General features: G+C 36.1%; 1 protein-coding gene across 1 annotated transcript in view; it reads right to left on the reverse strand.

Annotated features, from left to right (window-relative positions):
- Positions 1-20,142, reverse strand: part of STK4 (serine/threonine kinase 4) — a 131,724-nt gene that overhangs the window by 90,236 nt on the left and 21,346 nt on the right. Inside the window, exons 6-9 of the mRNA XM_074210116.1 lie at positions 17,484-17,651; positions 15,903-16,040; positions 13,425-13,553; positions 10,037-10,223 (exon numbers count right to left, since the gene is read on the reverse strand). Coding sequence (XP_074066217.1) covers positions 10,037-10,223; positions 13,425-13,553; positions 15,903-16,040; positions 17,484-17,651 — 622 coding nt within the window. The remainder of the gene's footprint in view (positions 1-10,036; positions 10,224-13,424; positions 13,554-15,902; positions 16,041-17,483; positions 17,652-20,142) is intronic.

A 20,142-nucleotide genomic window follows, 5' to 3' on the forward strand; every position in this document is an offset into this window, starting at 1 on the left:
TGGAAAAAGCACCAGCCCTGAAGTCAGGAGTACCTGAGTTCAAATCCAGTCTCAGACACTTAATAATTACCTAGCTGTATGGCCTTGGGAAGGCTACTTAACCCCATTTGCCTTGCAAAAACCTAAAAAAAAAGTCTCAAAGAGCATCTTTCCAAGTCATTAAATGGACTGAAATGATGAGCAGCTGTGCCCTGTTTATTTTATTTGGGAACAGACATGGAGAGGGAGAAGCTTCTTTTTCTGCCTATTTGCTTTTGTTTGGGTATTAATATGCCCTATAATCCAAACTGTTGTAGGACAATTTTTCTGGAAAGTTTATTTGTCATCCCTTAAATTTCAAGGAACTTTATTTCTTATTTGTCTTACCTCTATCTCTAGCACCTGTCCCTTCCTGACCATTCCCACTGTTACCATAATTGTCACTTGAACTGTTATATTAACTGCCTCCCCTGTCTTTAGTTATTCCCTTCTACAAACCATCCTTGGTACCACTGTTAAAAATTATCTTCTCACAGCTCTGATCATGACACTTCCTGATTTCAAACATCTTCACTAGCTTCCTCTTTGCTTGTAGGAGGAAATTCAGACTCCTTAGCTTGACACTAAAGGTGTATCACCATCCTTCATGTCAACATTTAAGTACTTAAAATCTGTAAAATATTATGCTAGGTTCTAGCAAAAATGTAAATTTAAAAAAATCTAATCCTTCCTGTCCTCAGGAAGTTTAAAATTTGTTTCCAACATACCTTTCCAAATATATCTTAGAATATTTTCCTACTTTCCTATTTACCAGCCTGGAACGTGTATCATTTCCTACCTCTCTGCCCTAGATGTGTAATCCTGGGCAAATCATTTAATATTTGTCTATCTCTGTTTCTTGATCTGCAAAATGGGGATAAAAAAAAATAGTACTTATCAGGGCAGTGAGAAGTCAGTCAGGAGGACCAGAGTTCAAATTCAGTCTCAGACACTTAATAATTATCTAGCTGTGTGACCTTGGGCAAGTCACTTAACCCCATATGGCCATGCAAAAATCAAAAAACAAAACAAAACAAAAAATAGTACCTATCTCTAAGGGTTGTAGTGAAAATCAAAGGGCATAATATTTGTAAAAATGCTTTGCAAACCTTAAAGTGCTATCTAAACATGAGCTGTTTAGGCAGCATTTAAGTGTTAGTTCTATGAATACTTCAATAGTAAACTCAAACACTGATTCCTGTATGAAATCATTCCAGACCTTCTAGGACTGCTAGTAACTCCCCTTCCCTCAGCAAATTTGTCATTTATTAATTTTGTGTTTATGTATATTGCATTTGTATAATTATATATTATACACTTTTATATATAAAATACAATTGTACAATACAAAGTAGTATTAATTTTGTATATATTTTGTATTTAATTTTATGTGAATATATTTTCTCTTCAGATAGAATGGAAGTTCCCTGAAGGGAGACATTATTCCATTTTTTGTTCATTTTTATAGCATAGTTACTGGTATAAAGTAGATGTTTAATAATATTGAGTGGTTGATTCATCATGATTGGATCTGTTCTCCCTTTAAGCAATCAACATTATTAAGTATCTGCTAGAATTGCTTTGGCTCAGGTGAAAGATAATAAAGTTTAGGTGAGACAGGTAAGATTACTACTTAGATAAGATAGAGAACCTATTTTTGCTCCTCATTATATTGCCAATAAAGTCTCAACTTCTAGGTTTGGGTTTCCAGGCCCTATAACCTTGGGCCTCCTGTTATTACCATCTCATCTCAAATGACTTCCCTCAACATGTACTGTGTGCCAGGAAAATCATTCTTGTCATTCTTTGTACACATTATGCATTCATGCCTTTGCTCACATTGCCATTCCCTATGACTAGAAGGATTCAGTAACCCTTCATCTCTTCATCTGCAATTTTTAAAATATTATTCCCCCTTTGAAAACTGGTCGTTTTTGTTATGTTCCAAAATTCAGGCTATGGACGACAGCTTTGTGGTCTGGGACCCAATAGGTCCATGAGATCAAAACTATTTTCATAATAATACTAAGATGTCATTTGTATAGTAAAATATCCCTCCTTTTCCCAACTACCTAACTGTGTGAGGTCAGATTTCCTTCATATCCTTCAACCAGAACAACATATTAAAACTGATTAAACGTAGAAGTAAATATGAGGATCCCGCTGTCTTCTATTAAACCAGACATTAAAGAAATTTGCAGAAATAAATAAAATGTCACTTTTTGCTATTTTTGAAAGATTTTTTTTAATGTGCTACTTCTGTTAACATGAAATGGGTTTGGAACAGCTAGGTGGCACAGTGGATAGAGTACAGGTCCTGAGGTCAGGAGGGCCTGAGTTCAAATCCAACCTCAGATACTTAATAATTGCCTTATATACTTAATAATTGCTGTGTGATCTTGGGCAAGTCACTTAACCCCATTGCCTTAAATAAATAAGATTTTTTTAAAAACAAGTAATGGGTTTATTATTATTATTATTTTTAAATGAATAAATATTTTAAAATTTTATTAGTTTAAATTTTTAATATGATAAATATTTATAACTATAATCCATATAAACAAAAAAATCTTTGGGATCCTCAATAAATATTAAGAGTATAAAGAGGTCCTAAGACCAAAAAGTTTGAGAACAGTTGGTTTAGGCAGTTATATGTAGTAAAAAAAAGCACTAGATGGGGCAGCTAGGTGGCGCAGTGGATAGAGCACCAGCCCTGGAGTCAGGAGGACCTGAGTTCAAATTCAGCCTCAGACACTTAATTACCTAGCTGGGTGGCCTTGGGCAAGCCACTTAACCCCATTGCCTTGCAAAAACTAAATAAAAGAGAAAGAAAGAGAGAGAGAGAGAGAGAGAGAGAGAGAGAGAGAGAGAGAGAGCACTAGATTAGGAATAGAAATTCCAGTCCCAGCTACTGCATTAACCAATTAATTGAGGCAAATGATTTAACCCTTTTAAAGGTTTCTAGGTTTGGCTTCCATTTTTCAAAAGTGGATTAGATGACCTCTAAATTTCCTTTCAATTCTAATAATCTGTTAATCCATAAAATTTAGTTCAAATGCCAATTCTCAGATAATCAGAAAAGATCTTTCACTGAACCTTTTTAGACTTGTTTTTCCTTTGTAAAATGAGAATGTTGGATTAGATGACCTCCAGAGGCCCTTTTTTAACTCTAATCATCTATGAATCCAGAAACCCAGTTTGAATGCCAATTTCTAGATGGTATTTTTTTTCCTTGGTATTTCACATGGTATTTTATACTTATCTTTCTCTATTTTATAATACTGTACAATTACTATATATCATAGAGTATCACAATGTACAGTCTATCCATATATTATAAGTTTTGAGGACAAAGATCATGCCTTTTTTCCTGAGTGCCTAACAAATGACTTTGCACATAACAGATGCTCAATAAACTTCAAAACAACCTAACTGCCATGCAAACTCATCTCATCTAGTTTATAACTTATGTTCCCTGTCACAGAAGCCATATTGTATAATGGTGAGAACCTTTGACCTGGAGTCAAAGACATAAGCCTGACTATTACTCTGCTATTTACTTCCAGATTCAATTTCAGGTAAGTTCCTGCACCTCTTTGGGCTTTGGGTTTTTCATTTATAAAATGAAGGGAGTGTATTACATTCACTTTTAAGGTCTAAACAGCCCAGTTCTAAATTCTATGATGCTACTGTTTTCTCAGGCTCTTTTTTGCTCTCCTTTACCATTATGCTACTGCCCTCTCCTGGAAAACAGTGCCCCACAATGATTTTCAGCTCTCTTGTATAACTGCTAGAAACACAGATTATGAACTCTAGTTCCAATCACACTGAAACTGTGAAAATTCATCGTTTAATATGCGGCTTGGAGAGATTTTGTGAATATATTTTCAGGTACCAAGAGCCTGTGCTTTTTTGGTTCATCCCATAAAGACCAAGAACATCAACAGTTTCCAAAGATAAGATGAGGCCCAACATCTGGATATAATTAGAAAAAATTAAATATACAATTTGGATTTGGTCTCATCATTGGGAAGGTGACCTTGAATTATTTGTGCAACTATGAAGATAGACCAAGTGCCAAAATGTCTACTCTTCCACAAATCTCACAGAAGGGAGAACATTCAATAAACACCAATTCACTAAGAATTTTATTTTTCAGAGAAGAAAATATGAAGACAGTCTTATTGTGACCAAGAAAAAAAAAGGCATTCAAAAAAAAGCAATGGACGCTACAAGCATAAGATATAGGTTTTCAACTTCACAGAGAAATGCTACTGTTTCCCAAATCTGCTCTATTTTATTAGAGGATGCTTAATAGACCTCTTGTCTAGCATTTCTCACCCCCAACCCACTTAAGATACCCACTACCTTGCTGCCAAGGAATTACTCAAAAAACATAGAACATTGACAACACATTAACAAAATAGTCATATTGCCTTTATCTTGTCTAATAATAATGGCTATAAGGTAGTATAATGAGCATCAGACTTGGAATCAAGAGACCTGGATTTAAGTCCTCTTTTTATTTTAAGTTTTTTTGTTTTTTTGTTTTTTTAGTTTTTGCAAGACAATGGGGTTAAGTGGCTTGCCCAAGGCCACACAGCCAGGTAATTATTAAATGGCTGAGGCAGGATTTGAACTCAGGTACTCCTGACTCCAGGGTCAGTGCTCTATCCACTGCATCACCTAGCCGCCCCTAAGTCTAGTCTTAAGCAAGCATCTTCCACTTTCCTGGCCCTGATTTCCTCCTTAATAAAATAGGAAAGTTGAAGATCCTTTCTATCTCTGAAATCATAAGATGAGGTGGACACTCAGATGTACAGTCTGTGCTCATATAATGAATACTACTTTTATCAAGGGAAAAGAGAAAAAAATCTCACTAGTAGGTCCATAGGAATCAGAATCTGTTTAAATTAACAAGCAGCCACAAATAAATCAAATTTTCAAGTCTAAAAATGAATTATTTTTCACGAATAAATACCTTAAAACTGAAAGGATATAAATTCAGTCTATTCTAGCTCCTATCTTTCCATTTTCCTCTTGAATTTCCTAAAAACATATGTCATTTTATATATGTCTATACCAGTCACTTGAATCTTTTATAGAACAGAGAGATTATGGAGTATCAAGTACATAATACTTTGATAACTGTATAAACTTTAAAACCATGTCATGAAAATCCTTTCAAGAAACTAAGCATGATAAAAATACTCACCATTTACCCATCACTTTACCTAAGGGCACTTTCTCAAAAGGTTCTATAAGTTGTATAAGTATTTTCAGATGAGGAAACTGAAGTTCACCATTTATATATGTCAGTTATCATTCAATTCCAGGCTTTCTACCTCTCATAATCCAATATTCTTTCCTCTACATCATATTTCCATTCCATTTAATTGAGGTAAAAGACACCTCAAAGGATACAGATATACATAACTGCAATTTTGAAAATGAGAATAATAATAATTCTCATTTATGTTGTTTACAGCTTACTCAAAATTTTCTCATAGAATCTCTGAGAAGCCACAAAAAAGTGAAGGGCAAGATCAGAAAATCAGAGGAGCTGGGTATTCGTTTTTACTTTGTGCCTAGGTAACCTGAGCAGATGACAACCTCTCTGGGTCTGAGTTTCCACATCTGAAAAATGGGGGGGGGGGGGGGGGGCAGATGAGATGATCTCTAATATCTCTCCTGTTGTAAATTTTCAATCCTATAAATGTATAATTGTTTTTTGTTGGGGGTTTTTTGCAAGACAATGGGGTTAAGTGACTTTCCCAAGGTCAGACAGCTAAGTAATTAAGCGTCTGAGACCAGATTTGAACTCAGGTCATCCTGATTCCAGGGTCGGCACTCTATCTACTGTACCACCTAGCCGCCCCAAATACATAATTCTTGAAGGGCAAACATGTGGAAGATGGATTGGACTTATTGTATCTGGTCCAAGGAATCATAGATGGTAGAAGGAGGCAGATTTTTAGCTCAATCTAAAGGAGAATTAAAAAGACAGTCCTAAATGAGATCAGCTATCTCCTTAAGAGCTAAGCTTCTGGGGTGGCTAGGTGGCACAGTGGATGGAGCACTGGCCCTTGAGTCAGGAGTGCCTGAGTTCAAATCCGGCCTCAGACACTTAATAATTACCTAGCTGTGTGGCCTTGGGCAAGCCACTTAACCCCATTTGCCTTGCAAAAACCTAAAAAAAAAAAAAAAAAAAAAAAAAAAAAAACTAAGCTTCTCATTAATGGAAATATTTGACCAGAAACTGGGTTTGCCAGAATTAGTGTAAAAGGAATTCATGCTTAAAGTAGAGGTTGGACAAGACAGCCTCTGACATTCCTTGCAGTTCTAAGATTTCATGAGAATCAAAGAAATCAGAAACAGCACAGTAATGGTATTGTGGTAAAGGAAGTGCTAAAATACCAGTAGTACTTTATGTCCTAATTACTTACAAATGCTATAACCTCTTTGTGAGCTGGAGAGAAAATGATAACACACAAGGGAAGTAGTGTTACAAGAACTCTCTTCAAACAGCTGCAGTTAGGAAAAAAAAAGGGCTAATGGTCAAGAATTCCTGTACTATGCAGCAAAGAAATCAGTATCTGATGAACAGTGTTGAAATAAAGAAATTTCAACAGGATCTGTGCCTTTGGTTTCAATACAATGAAACTACACATCAACAATCGCAGTCTTTAGAGTCAGTACTTTCTATGAAACGACTCACATACCTAACTTTTTATATCTTAAAACATTAACAATGATTCATCTAAAACATGTCTGAGTTATCCTGAAAAATATTTGTTATGTTTCAAATTACCATTTTTAAAGAGATTAATGTAGCAATAGTTCTAAAGGAAAAAAAATTTAGAGGGCTATAAGAAAAACAGAAATTACAATTAACATCCTTAGAGAAATTCCAATGTGGTGGAGGAGACATATCCTTTGATTCTTTGAAAGATCTGATTTCATTTGCATGTGTACTCACTCCAACAAAATACACTGAAATTTCTTCATATTTCTTATATCGTTGGTTAAAAACTTAATCATACACTGGAAGTAGCATAATGGATAGGCAGTTGGGAGCCAGGAAGTCATGAGTTTAAATCTCACCATGGTAATATTAGCTCTGTAATCTCACTAAATCTCTCTGAGCCTCAGTTTCTTCAACTGAAAAATGAAGAGGCAGAACGCAATAACCTCTAACATCCTTTCTAGCTCTAAATCTTATGATCCTATCATAATGATAATATTTTTCTTCTTGGGTCCTTGGATGGCAGATATACTGTCTACTTCCACGCTAGTATTTAAAGAGTCTTTCTGGTTTCTAAGGTCAAATGGTTTAGAACCTGCTCTTTCTGGGCTTGGCCTTCAAGAACTCAAGGTCGTTTCTACATCATGAAACTGCAATAGAAAAAGATCACTGAAGCAAAAATATAACCCTAAAAGGAGATCAGTGGTAAATACCAAGTACCATCATGTGGGATGACTATGACAGAGTGGGGAATAAGGGAATATGAAATGCAGTACCAGGTCTTATTTGTACGAAATGACACTATCAATGAACCAATGAATAAATGGTTTAGTGAATCTTTTGAGGGAACAGAATACCAAGAATCAATAGTTTTAGAAATGGGAAAGGATAAAAAGATCCCTTTTCAAAGGTGGAATGGGCTGCCATAGGAAGTAATAAACTGTCACTTAAAGACTTCAAGTGGTGACTGGAATCATTTATCAGGGATAGAATAGAAGGGATGCCCAATTAGTTACTGGTTAGAATAGAGGCCTCTAATACCCATGAACCAAGAAAAGTAGGGGAAGGGGAAGGAGAGAGAAAGAAAGAAAGGAGGGAAGAAAAGATAAAGAGACAAGAGAGTTTAATAACTCAGCTGCTTTATCTCACTAAAACTAATTTTAAAAACTTAGGTCAGATTTAACCTTTCCAAATTTGCATATCAAGGTTCTAATCTCTGTCATTCTAGATAACCTAAGATTGGGAAAATGATATTTATGGGGCAGCATACAAGCCAGGACTTTCATAAAAAGGGACTGTCAATCTCTTCACAGGAAGCAGTTCTTAACTGAGGTAGGGAAGGCAATACCCTGAGTTAAGTGGCAGCAATCATTTTTTGCAAGTTTTAGCTGGCAGGTCACAAGCTGCCAACTCAAGGTCTATGACTAGATTAAATGAATCAATGACAATTGTTAAAATGACACAAATTAGGAGAGTTGAAGGATTCTTGGTTTTACTTCTATCTGAGCCCCTGGACAAGCTATACACTGTCTCTTCTGTGAGAATAATAGCAAATACCACAGCAGCTTTGGGAAGATCAATTTTCCTTGGAAGGGTGACTGAAGATTCTTGGAAGAAAAGTCTTAAGACAAACAAGGAAATTTGTTTGCTAAACTACTTAATTAGAACAGAAAGAAGGGGCGGCTAGGTGGTGTAGTGGATAAAGCACCGGCCTTGGAGTCAGGAGTACCTGGGTTCAAATCCGGTCTCAGACACTTGATAATTACCTAGCTGTGTGGCCTTGGGCAAGCCACTTAACCCCATCTGCCTTGCAAAAACTAAAAAAAAAAAAAAAAAAAGGAACAGAAAGAAGACTGAGTCAAAAGATTAGGGTTCAAATCCTAGCTCCTTCATTTAATTTGACAATTCCCTCCTCTGGACCTCAGTTTTCCCAATATAAAAAAGGAAAGAGTTTTACTAGCTTATATGCACTATTTCTTCCAGCTAAGTATGCAGTATGGTAAAGAAAGGTCTTTTAGTACAAGAGCTAAGTTTGACTCTGGGGTCTGATACTTATGAGTTCTACAATCTAGGGCAAATCATTGTGCTTCTGTCTTTATCTATAAAATGAGACTCACACTACTTAAATAATCAATTCACAAATAAGGCTGTTATAAGTGTGAATTTGTGAGTATATTTATTTTCTTTTTATGTTCTAAGATCCTATAAAATTCCTGTTCCTAACTTTATATGACTTTCCCAAACAAGTTCCGTGGAAAAATCATTGTTTTCCTTCAAGTCAATTCATCCAATTCAACAAACATTTCACTATCAAGTGAATTAAGGCTGGAGGTCGATTTGTCTAAAATTACTAAATTGCAGATGTAGAGCAATTCTCTAAAAATACTACATACTAAATTTATACACTACTAAATATATACTGCCATACTAACTATATATACTGTCTTTAAGAAGGAATATCAAAAATTTAGGCATCTTCTCATTCTCTTAGGTAGAAGTTTAGCTAATTTCCTCCTAGAACAAAATAAAATCATTGTCCTGGTATTGTGACCATAATTTTTTAAAGAGCATGTTCCTGAAGTATCACCAATGCTCTCTTATTTATTTAAAAAAAATAGAAAATGTTAAAGTTTATAACAGAGCTCCCTCTACTGGTCCCAGATCAATATGTACATCAAAGAAAGCACAATGGTCTCTATATTACTTTAGTGCAGAGGGTTTTAATCTGGGGTTTAGAAATTAAAAAATACTTTGATGATTGTGCAAGTCTATATATTTTATTATATGAACTTAAAAACATTATTGAGAAGGGGTTCACAGACTTCTTCACAGAAAAGTTAAGAAAGCCATGGCAGTAAGGAAAAAGAGCAACCTGGGAATCAGAAGATTTGGCTTTTAGTCCCAGTTCTGACACTTTCAGTGTAATCTTAGACAAGTCATCTACCTTCTCTGGTCTTCAAATATTTCATCTGTAAAACAAAGGGGCTGGCTAAACTATTTTTTCAGGTTCCCTCTTGTTCTGACATTCTATTAAATCACAAAAACATAGAAGGAAGGATATAAAAGCAATATCATTAGGGAAGTTAGAAGAGACTGGAGGAAGAAGCTAAGACTCAATATATTATGAAGGCCCTCACCACTATTTTTTTCTCTATGGGATGGAACTAGAAGAAGACAGACAAGGAACTAGCAATGTATTTGATAAGAAGCAGCTCTTCATTGAAGCATTTTCACAACTTATTTTCTGAGTCAATTTGTCTAGCAATCACTTACTTTTCATAGTCCCTTCCTCCTCTTCCTCTTCAGTGTTGATCACCATTGTGCCCAACTGAGATGGTAAAGTATCATCATGCTCTATCATAGTATTGACTCCATCACTCAGGGTACTGGCAGCTCGTACTGTGCCAGTCTCATCTCCAACAGCACGGACCATCGTGCCTGAATCAGTTTCATCCTCCTCCTATAAGAGTGCAGTGCCCAGAAAAAAAAGTGAATTTACATTACAATTAATCATACCTGAGCTTGCAAAATAAATAACCTGGGGAAGAGTCTCTTGAAACCTAGCTAAGTTGGTCCTGGTATGACAGTTATTTCCTGGGCCTAAACAGAAAAGGGTTTTCAGCTTGGTAGGACTCACTGAGGCTTATGCATTATAGATGAATAGCCTTCAAGAGCCCAGAGTCACCTCTGTGCCCTGATGACTTATAAGAGAAGAACTATGCTATATGATCTAAGTAAAGTATGGAGCAAAAAGGTATCAAAGTAGATAGAGCACTGAACCTGGAGTCAAGAGGATGCAAGTTTAAATAGATTTGAGGCCAGACCTCGCACACATACTAGTTGTGTAACCTTGGGCAAGTCATTTAACCTGTTTGCCTCAGTTTCCTCATCTGTAAAATGTGAGTAATGACGGTATCTACCTCCCAGAGCCGTTGTGAGGATCAAAGAGGGTAATAATTAGCAAATGCTGAGCAGTGGGTGCCACAAAGCAAGTACTATGAAAATGTTGGCTACTGTTATTATTATTAAGTAAAAAGATAAATACCAAATAGCTATTTTCTAAAAAAAAAAGGCAAAATATGAAACTTTAAAAATGTATTTAATTACACGAGGGCAGCAGACAGTCTTGAAAGGGGACTTTAATAAATATCTCTGAAAAATAAAAAAATCTAGTTAGGTCACATGCCCTAGTTGTACATTAGTTTCTTCATTTATAAAATAACAGAGAGGAATGAGGTTGAGAAAGGAGTAAATGATCCCTCAAGTACCTTTCAACTCTAAATCCTATATCCTTTACTTGAAACAGAGCACAAAATGTTAGTGCTGGAGAAGACTAAGAAATCAATCATCTCATTTTACATATAGGGAAACTGAGATTCAGGGAAATAAGGTGGCTTGTTCACCTTATTGCCTGTGTCATAAAGATAAATCAGCAGCAGAGTTTTAAGATTCTATGCTAGAAATACATGACTTTCTGCACTTTAAATCTTCCTCTAATTATGTCCCAACAACAACCAGGTCATAAATTCAATGGGACACTGCCACAGAACATCTTAAAATATAGAACTAAATGAAATTGTCAGAATATAATAGAAGAGATTCATATTTTAAATAAGGGTTGGACTGGTCTCTAAGATCCTTCCTATCTGTCAATCAAGGAAGAGAGTCAGAGGAGATGAGAGTCCCTGGGCTCCCCAAGGGCACAAAGAAAGGATGCCTCAAAGGTATATAAAGGAGGGTCAGAGAAAACAGTTTTACAAACTGATGCTGTGGCTGGCCAAAAAGGTCTGATGTTCACTCAGGTACTGAAAAAAATACTAACACCAAGGGGCTCTCAGGACTTGGGACATCAAGATCATAGATGCAGAAATGGAAGGAATCTTGGATGTATAAATTAGGAAGGTAATTGTACAAATTAGGAAAGCAATCTGTCTTGAACCCAGATCCTCTGACTACAGATGCAATGCTCTTTCCATTGCACCATGATTGGTAAGGGAAGATTCAGGGCCTTATAGTTCGGGTATTCACCATTATAGTGAGTTTACCTCAAAAGTTAAGGCCTTTTGGCTTCTAGATTACCTAGCATACCCATTCCCATAAATTACACACACACACACACACACACACACACACACACACACACACACAATTTCCAAGGTGATGCCTGTCTCCCACTAACTATAAATATGATCTATATACAGAGAGGCAGTATGGCACAGTATATAGAATGCTATTCTTGAAATCAGGAGCTGAAGGAGCGGCTAGGTGGTGCAGTGGATAGCACACCAGCCCTGGAGTCAGGAGTAACTGAGTTCAAATCTGGTCTCAGACACTTAACAATTACCTAGCTGTGTGGTCTTGGGCAAGCCACTTAACCCCATTTGCCTTGCAAAAAAATAAAAAAGAAATTAGGACCTGAGTTCCCATGCCATATGTGGTATGAGCATCATCCAGTGCCCCAAGTTCCTCTCTAAGACTAAATGGCAGACAAGTTACTGATCTGCATTAATGCATTGAAAGTTCTCCCCCACTGATAAAATCACAGATCTATATCATTCCTTTTTTCCTATCAAATAAAGGGGTCTAAAGAATTCTGAACTGGGAGTCAAGAGACCTGAGGGTCCTCTACTATTAACCCTGGGAAAACCACTTCTCTTTTCTGGACCTCAGTTTCTTCTTGTCCAGGAAGTTGAACAAGTGTGTCCCAAGAATTTCCTGGAGATTTTCAAAATCCTATCAGATAGTTTGAAAAGTCACCATTAAGACTTTACTTTGCTCTTAAAATACCCCTCTTTTCCCCCAACTATATATTTGGATAAGGCCAAATTTTCCTCATTTACTTCAATAAGAACAACATAATAAAACTGAATAAATGCAGAAGATCACATGAGAATCCAGTGAACTTCCATTAAGAAAACATTAATGAGGGGTGGCTAGGTGGCGTAGTGGATAAAGCACCGGCCTTGGAGTCAGGAGTACCTGGGTTCAAATCTGGTCTCAGACACTTAATAATTACCTAGCTGTGTGGCCTTGGGCAAGCCACTTAACCCCATTTGCCTTGCAAAAAACAAACAAACAAAAAAAAGAAAACATTAATGAGATATGCAAAGATATTTAGAATAATTTCTTTTCTTATTAAATTTGTTTTGGAGAAGTTATTTTTCATGAAAAAATGTATTATCCATTTTAATATGTAATAAGTTTATTATTATTTTTAAATGAGTAAATATTTTTAAATTTTACCAATTTTCATTTCTAATTCAGTAAATACTGATAGCTATAACTCATATAAATAAAAGCAATTTGGGGATCTTCGATAATTTTTAAGAGGATAAAGTGGTATAAATCCAAAAAAGTCTGAAAGTCACTGAACTAGATTATCTCTAAGGTTAACTCCTTTTCCATAATTCAAGGTGCCTTTCTAGCTCTATCATTATGTGACAAGATAGCTAAAACAGAAATACTTCATGGGACCAAGAGAAAAACAAAACCAGCCACAAATTTAGAAAAGACAGACCAAGAAAGGAATGAACAAGAAAGGAAAAGAGTGTGGCCTGAGACCAAGGATAAGTCACCTGTCTAAAGTCCCTCTCCACTTCAAAAAGAGATCCCATAGGGTCTAACCATAAAGCTCAAAGGCCTGGGGCTTTCAGTGACTCACAGAGTTGTCATCGTCATCCTGATCTAGTTCTCGCTGCTGGGCTTCTTGACGTTTCAGTTTGACATCCATGGCTTCATTAATCAAGTCCCGTAGTATGGACACTCCTTTTGCACTCTTAACAAATGGATGCTTGAAAAAAAGCAAGGGCAGCACACCATCAATATCATGCTGTTGAGAGCACTTAAACTCTGGTTACTGCACAGTCCTGGATTGTAGAGGACCACATCTACTCTGTTCAAAAGTTTCTCTGCCAGAATGCCACCCTCCTCCCTCCCCCAACACCCACAAGGTCCAGAGTGAGGCAACCTTCTTCAGGAGGATGCCTCCAGTTGACAATAAGCTCTCCATCTCTGAACTTCTATCCTTTTGGCTTCAAAACCATGCCCCCAAAGATTTGCTGATATACTACCAGCTTGGGATAAAGTTGTGCATTGCCATTCTGTGTGATTATTTAACATCTCTTTGTCTATCTGGCAAAAGCCTCAGTCTTGTAGTCTGGAAACTGAGATCAGTTTCAGCTTTGCCACTGATGATGATGATGATGATGCTTGTCCTTTGTTCTCGAAGACGACCATGACATCAGGGAGATGATGCCAAGATAAGCACAAGAACTGGATTTGAGTAAGGGGATGTTGTGCTAAGTCACCAGTCTCACTTTCCCCTCCAGAGTCAGTAGCCAAATATGAATCAGGACAACTGGAGATGCCCTGGAGAAGGGCAATCAGGGTTAAGTGACTTGCCCAAAGTCACATTTGAGGTCGGATTTGAATTCCCATCCTCCTTTCTCCAAGACCTGTGCTCTGTACACTGCACCACCAAGCTGGCCTCTGCCACTGATGTTCCTTTTGCGACTTTGATTACAGTTATTATTTCCTTTCTCTGGGCCTCAGTTTCCTCATCTGAATATGAACTAGGGATAATAATAGCAGCACAACCTCACTCAGAGGACTAATGTGAAACCATCACTTTGTAAACTCTAAAGTCCTTCATAAATGTGAATTCTTTTTATTCTTGTTTCCTCAGAGAAACTTTCTGTAGGTTGGGTGCAAAGCCCATGTCTCATGTTAAAATCTATCACAATTACTAGACATAGTGACACCAGACCTTGAAAACAGATTCATCAAACTGGCAGATGTGTGATGGCAAGGCACTTAAACCTCTGTGAACTTCAATGTCTTCATCTGTAAAATGGAGATCCCAGGATTGTTGTGAGATCAACACCCTGTCAACTCTTAAGTAGTACATAAGTGTAACTTCTTAGTACTAACAGTAGTCTGAATGAACCATAAAAATAGTTCTCAACAAATGAATGGCAATGATATGGAAGAACAATAAACAAATCCTTGAAATAAAAGTAACTGTGTCTTACAAAAGAATTGTACAAGGGGGGGGCGGCTAGATGGCGCAGTGGATAGAGCACTGGCCCTGGAGTCAGGAGTACCTGAGTTCAAATCCGGCCTCAGACACTTAATAATTACCTAGCTGTGTGGCCTTGGGCAAGCCCACTTAACCCCACTGCCTAGCAAAAACCTAATAAAAAAAAAAAAAGAATTGTACAAGAAGGACAAATGATAGTAAAGAGATTTTCTATACATGTACCTAAAATTTGTATACCCAGTGATTAGCACATCTCCCTGCACAAAGAAGGCATTTAATAAATATTTGATTAATTAAATTAAGTAGGAGTCAGAAGAGTTGGATTCAGGCCTTGCTCCAAATTGACCTATGACCTTTGGTATGTTCCTTAATCTTTCTGGGTCTGTTTCTGCATCTAGAAAATGAGGGATGTAATCTCAATGACTGAAAGGTCCTTTCTTTATAGTTTCAACATTCTATGGTAGTAAAGCTATAAGGAAGCACTTTCTTGTAAGCAAGAGTTATTTTATTCAGCTTTATAATTAATTATGGAACATGTAGCAAATAATGATTTTTATGCCAACTCACTATTTTCCAACTTGTATGACACATGCTAAAGGCAAATAAAATCAAAATCACTTAGAAGTCTACAATCAACTGTCATATATTTCACATATATAGGCACAAAATAACCAATGAGGCAGGGTGGTTCTATAGGAAAAGTGCCAGTTTCAAATTCCAGTTCTGCAATTACTATCTTATTCAGGTGATCACAAACAAATTCCAATCTCTGTAAGACTCAGCTTCCTCATTTGTAAAATGGAAATAATAATCCACATAATGTTATAAAGAAAATATTTTGTGAACAAATTATCATCCTCTTCAAAGGTGCTCTAAGAAAGAGCACTGGAAAGGTAGTAGCTTGTCCACTCTAAAAAGTTATACTGGTCATTTTTTTCCTTAGTCACTACACCTTAAATTTATTCAAATATCACTTAAGACTTTAGTTAACCTCCTTAGTCTTAAGGTGCCTCCATTTACCTGCCAAGATAAATTACCATATTTGTCTCCATCATATATTCCAGTCTGTCACCAGGGATCCTGACCAGGTGAATTTCATACCTGAAGGAGCTGAGTTGCTGTGGCTCGGTGCTCAGGGCTCTTCACAAGACACTGCTTCACAAAATCAGCAAAGCTGTCAGACCAGAGCTCTGGTTTTCGGAAAGTAGGAGGGGGATTTGTAGGAATCATGAAGATGGCCTGAAACAGAAAATTTTCAAAAAGGAAAATCTTACACCTCATTAGAAATCTTACTAGGAAAGCTACTGAGAAATGAAATTTAAAATTGACAAGGTATTCTAGACTAGTGCCCATTCCAGTACCTACCAAGCATAGCACATTATATATACCAGGCATTTTTACAATGAATCATAGTAAATAAGTGAATGTTTTAAAAAAAAAAGACTTTATTCCTTTCACAAATGTGCTTCACTAACTACAAATAAAAGTCTGAATATTTCAAAGCAGGGAGACAATGGAGTCATTTTCTGAATTTCCTTATTCATGTCTTTCAGAAACCTATATTATCCCATCCAGAATTAATTTTGACTCATTTCAGATGTGCTGCTTCCTGGTGGTCTTTATTGATGGCCCCTGAAAGTCAGAAGTCAATTCCAAAGGTTATCAATGCCCTGGAGATTCCCAGAGCACCTTCTCATACTGCCCATCACCATTTATGGTTCCCTCTGACCATCAAGTAGTGGAAAAGAACAAAGAACTAGTTCTAATAGGACTACTCTCTCATGGGGTGGCCTTAGCTAGGTCACTTCCTTTTCAGATTTGTTTTTTTTTTCATTTGTCAAATGGGGGAAATTGCAATAAATGGTTTCTAAGATTTTTTTTCCACTTCCTGAATTTTTTTTATTCTACACTGGCATTTACCAAAATTGCTAAGAGGCTGCTTATAGTTCAAGTTGGTCCCACTACTACATGCCTCAAACTAATGAGATTAGCTGAACATTTTTTGTCAGTCAGAAATACTTGAACAAAATCATGACAAAGCTTAGTTATGAAGCAGTACTATTTTATGCTGCAGTTAAATTCTTCAGTGTTAAAAAGAATGCTATCCTGTGAGTTTCCAAAATAAAAGTTTTGGCAGAAATGATCAAAATTTTTTAGTCTTAAATCAAGTTTTCATATAAGTATAGACCTCCCTTCCCATCTCTCTTCTCTCAACCTCTCATATTTAAAATATCAAACAATGAAAAACTCTTTACTTCAATATAGAGATCCACTGGAGAAAAACTCTCCTTAAACGAAATTGACCAACATCAATTATTCCTTTGGTGTGCTACTCACCACTGAAAGTACAATGTATATAAGTTAGGAACCTGAAGGATAAGCTTTCTAATGTAAATCAGACATCTATGCTAACTTAGAATCCAAAGTACTGCCTCTCCTGGTCTTCCTTCACTTCTATCTGGCTCTAATATTCACTGGCAATAACCTAATATGTGGCTTGGAGAATTCACTTATCCATTATAGGCAAAAGGGTCTTTCTTTGTAAAATGAAGGCATGGAATTAAATGCTCTCAATTCTCTTATAGCTTTATAGTGTGGTTTACAGTCTCTTCTAACTCTGACACTTATGAAACTATGAACCGATTAGAAACTATCTCATTCGTTTTCCATTAATTTCCTTACCCTCATTGGGTGAATATCAGCATATGGTGGTTTTCCTTCTGCCATTTCAATAGCAGTGATTCCCAATGACCAGATGTCTGCCACACAGTTGTATCCAATTTCCTGGATTACTTCTGGAGCCATCCAGAATGGTGTTCCTATCACTGTATTCCGTTTTGCCATTGTATCCTAAATAGGAAGCAGAAGAAAAAAATATGAAATAATAGAAACAATAGCAGAAATGGAGTTGGGAACAGGAAAAGAATAGGAGGGTTTTTTTCCCTCCATATTTGTATTTCCATTTAAAAAATAAACGATTCATTCAATAGCTCCGGTTGAATTATAAAGTTTTCTCATCCAAACTTTCTCATTCTCATTTGATCTCACAGCACTCCATGCATTTTAAATACTTATTCCATTCTAATTTGAATTATATTTATGTGTTCATGACTAACCAATTTTATAATACTGGTATGGGTAGTAGAAAGCAGACCACCTAGAAGCGAGAAGCTCTATCACTAAATTATCGTATGGACACCTTATTATTCTCTATCTATATAAATTTTTTTTTTAGGTTTTTTTGTAAGGCAAACGGGGTTAAGTGGCTTGCCCAAGGCCACACAGCTAGGTAATTATTAAGTGTCTGAGACCGGATTTGAACCCAGGTACTCCTGACTCCAGGGCTGGTGCTTTATCCACTGCGCCACCTAGCCGCCCCATTATATAATTTATTTTAACTTTGTTTTTAGCATTCATTTTCTTTAATTTTGAGTTCCAAATGTTCTCCCATCATAATGAAATACCAACTTGTTCTACCATTTTCCAAATGATAGGCATCCTCTCAATCTCCAACTCTTTGCCATCACAAAAAAAGCTGCTATTGTTTTTTTTTACACGTAGGTCCTTTTCCTTTTTCTTTGATCCCTTTGAGCTACCTATTAGTGGTTTGCTAGATCATAGTTTTATAGCCTTTGGGACACAATTACTTACTGTTCTCCAGTACTCAACTCCATTAAAAGTATATCAATGGGGGCGGCTAGGTGGCGCAGTGGATAAAGCACCAGCCCTGGAGTCAGGAGTACCTGGGTTCAAATCCGACCTCAGACACTTAATAATTACCTAGTTGTGTGGCCTTGGGCAAGCCACTTAACCCCGTTTGCCTTGCAAAAACCTTAAAAAAAGAAAAAGAAAAAAAGTATATCAATGTAGGGGGCAACTAGGTGGCGCAGTAGATAAAGCAACCAGCCCTGGAGTCAGGAGTACCTGAGTTCAAATCTGGCCTCAGACACTTAATAATTACCTAGTTGTGTGGCCTTGGACAAGCCACTTAACCCCATTTGCCTTGCAAAAAACAAACAAAAAAAAAAGTATATCAATGTACCCATTTTTCCACATTCCCTCCAGGATATCATTTTCTTTTTCTGTCAGGTTAGCCAATCTGATAGGTATAAGGTGATATTTCAGTTATTTTAACCTGCATTTCTCTAATCAGGAATAATTTACAGCATTTTTTCATATGATTATTGATAGTTTCATTTTTTTCTCCTGAAACTGCCAGTTCTATCTTTTAATTATTTATCAACTAGGGTATGAGCTATTATTTTTATAAATTTGGCTCAGTTATCTATATATATTTGAAAGATGAGACCTTTATGAGAGATTTTTTGTTGTATATTCTTTCCCTGCCCTTCCCTCCCAGTTTCCTGTTTTCTTCTAATTTTTGGATGCATTGGTTTTGTTGTGCAAAACGTAATTTCATGTAATCAAAATCATCCATTTAATCTCCTATGAGCCTCCCTATCTCATTTATTCACAAACTCTTCCTTTATCCACAGATCTGACATATTTTCCCATGCTTCCCTATTTACTTATAAAATGATACTTTATATATCAAAAGCATTTTCATTGTATTTTGTTATAACATATGAGTTGTTAGTCTATCAAGTTTCTACCAAGCTGCTTTTCATTTTTCTCACCAATTTTTGCCAAATGCAAACCCAAAAGCTTGGGTCTTTGGCTTATCATTTACTACTACGTATTATGTACTAAATCTAACTCATGATTCACTAATTCTATTTCCCAATCTACCAAATTGTTTTGATGATTTGCAATGTAGTTTGAAACTTAGTTTTGTTAGGTCAATCACCTTTCTTCATTTTTTTTATTGATTTCCTTGATATTCTTGAACATTTGTTCTTCTACATAAATTTTGTTATTTTTTCCCTAGCTCTATAATGTAATTCTTTAGCAGTTTAATTAAACTGAATAGGCTAATTAGGTAGAATTGTCATTTTTAATATATCAGCTTGGTCTGTTCATGAGCAATTACTATTTCTCTGTTTAGATCTATCTTTATTTGCATAAAAAGTGTTCTATAAAAACCTGGAAAGACTTACATGAACTGATGTAATGAAATGATCTGAACCAGGAAAATATTGTATACAATAACAGTAACATTGTGCAATGATCAACAATGATTAACTTAGTTCTTGACAATAGAAAGATTCAAGACAATTTCAAAAAACTAATGATGGAAAATACTATCCACATCCAGAGAAAAAAATGATGGGAGTATGAATGCAGATCAAAGCATATGATTTTTCATTTTATTTTTTTCATGTTTTTTCCTTTTGCAAACTTCAATTGTTTTGCCAACTTTTTTTCTTTCACAACATTACTA

Source organism: Macrotis lagotis, chromosome 1 (assembly GCF_037893015.1).
Source record: "Macrotis lagotis isolate mMagLag1 chromosome 1, bilby.v1.9.chrom.fasta, whole genome shotgun sequence".
NCBI classification, from domain to species: domain Eukaryota; kingdom Metazoa; phylum Chordata; class Mammalia; order Peramelemorphia; family Peramelidae; genus Macrotis; species Macrotis lagotis.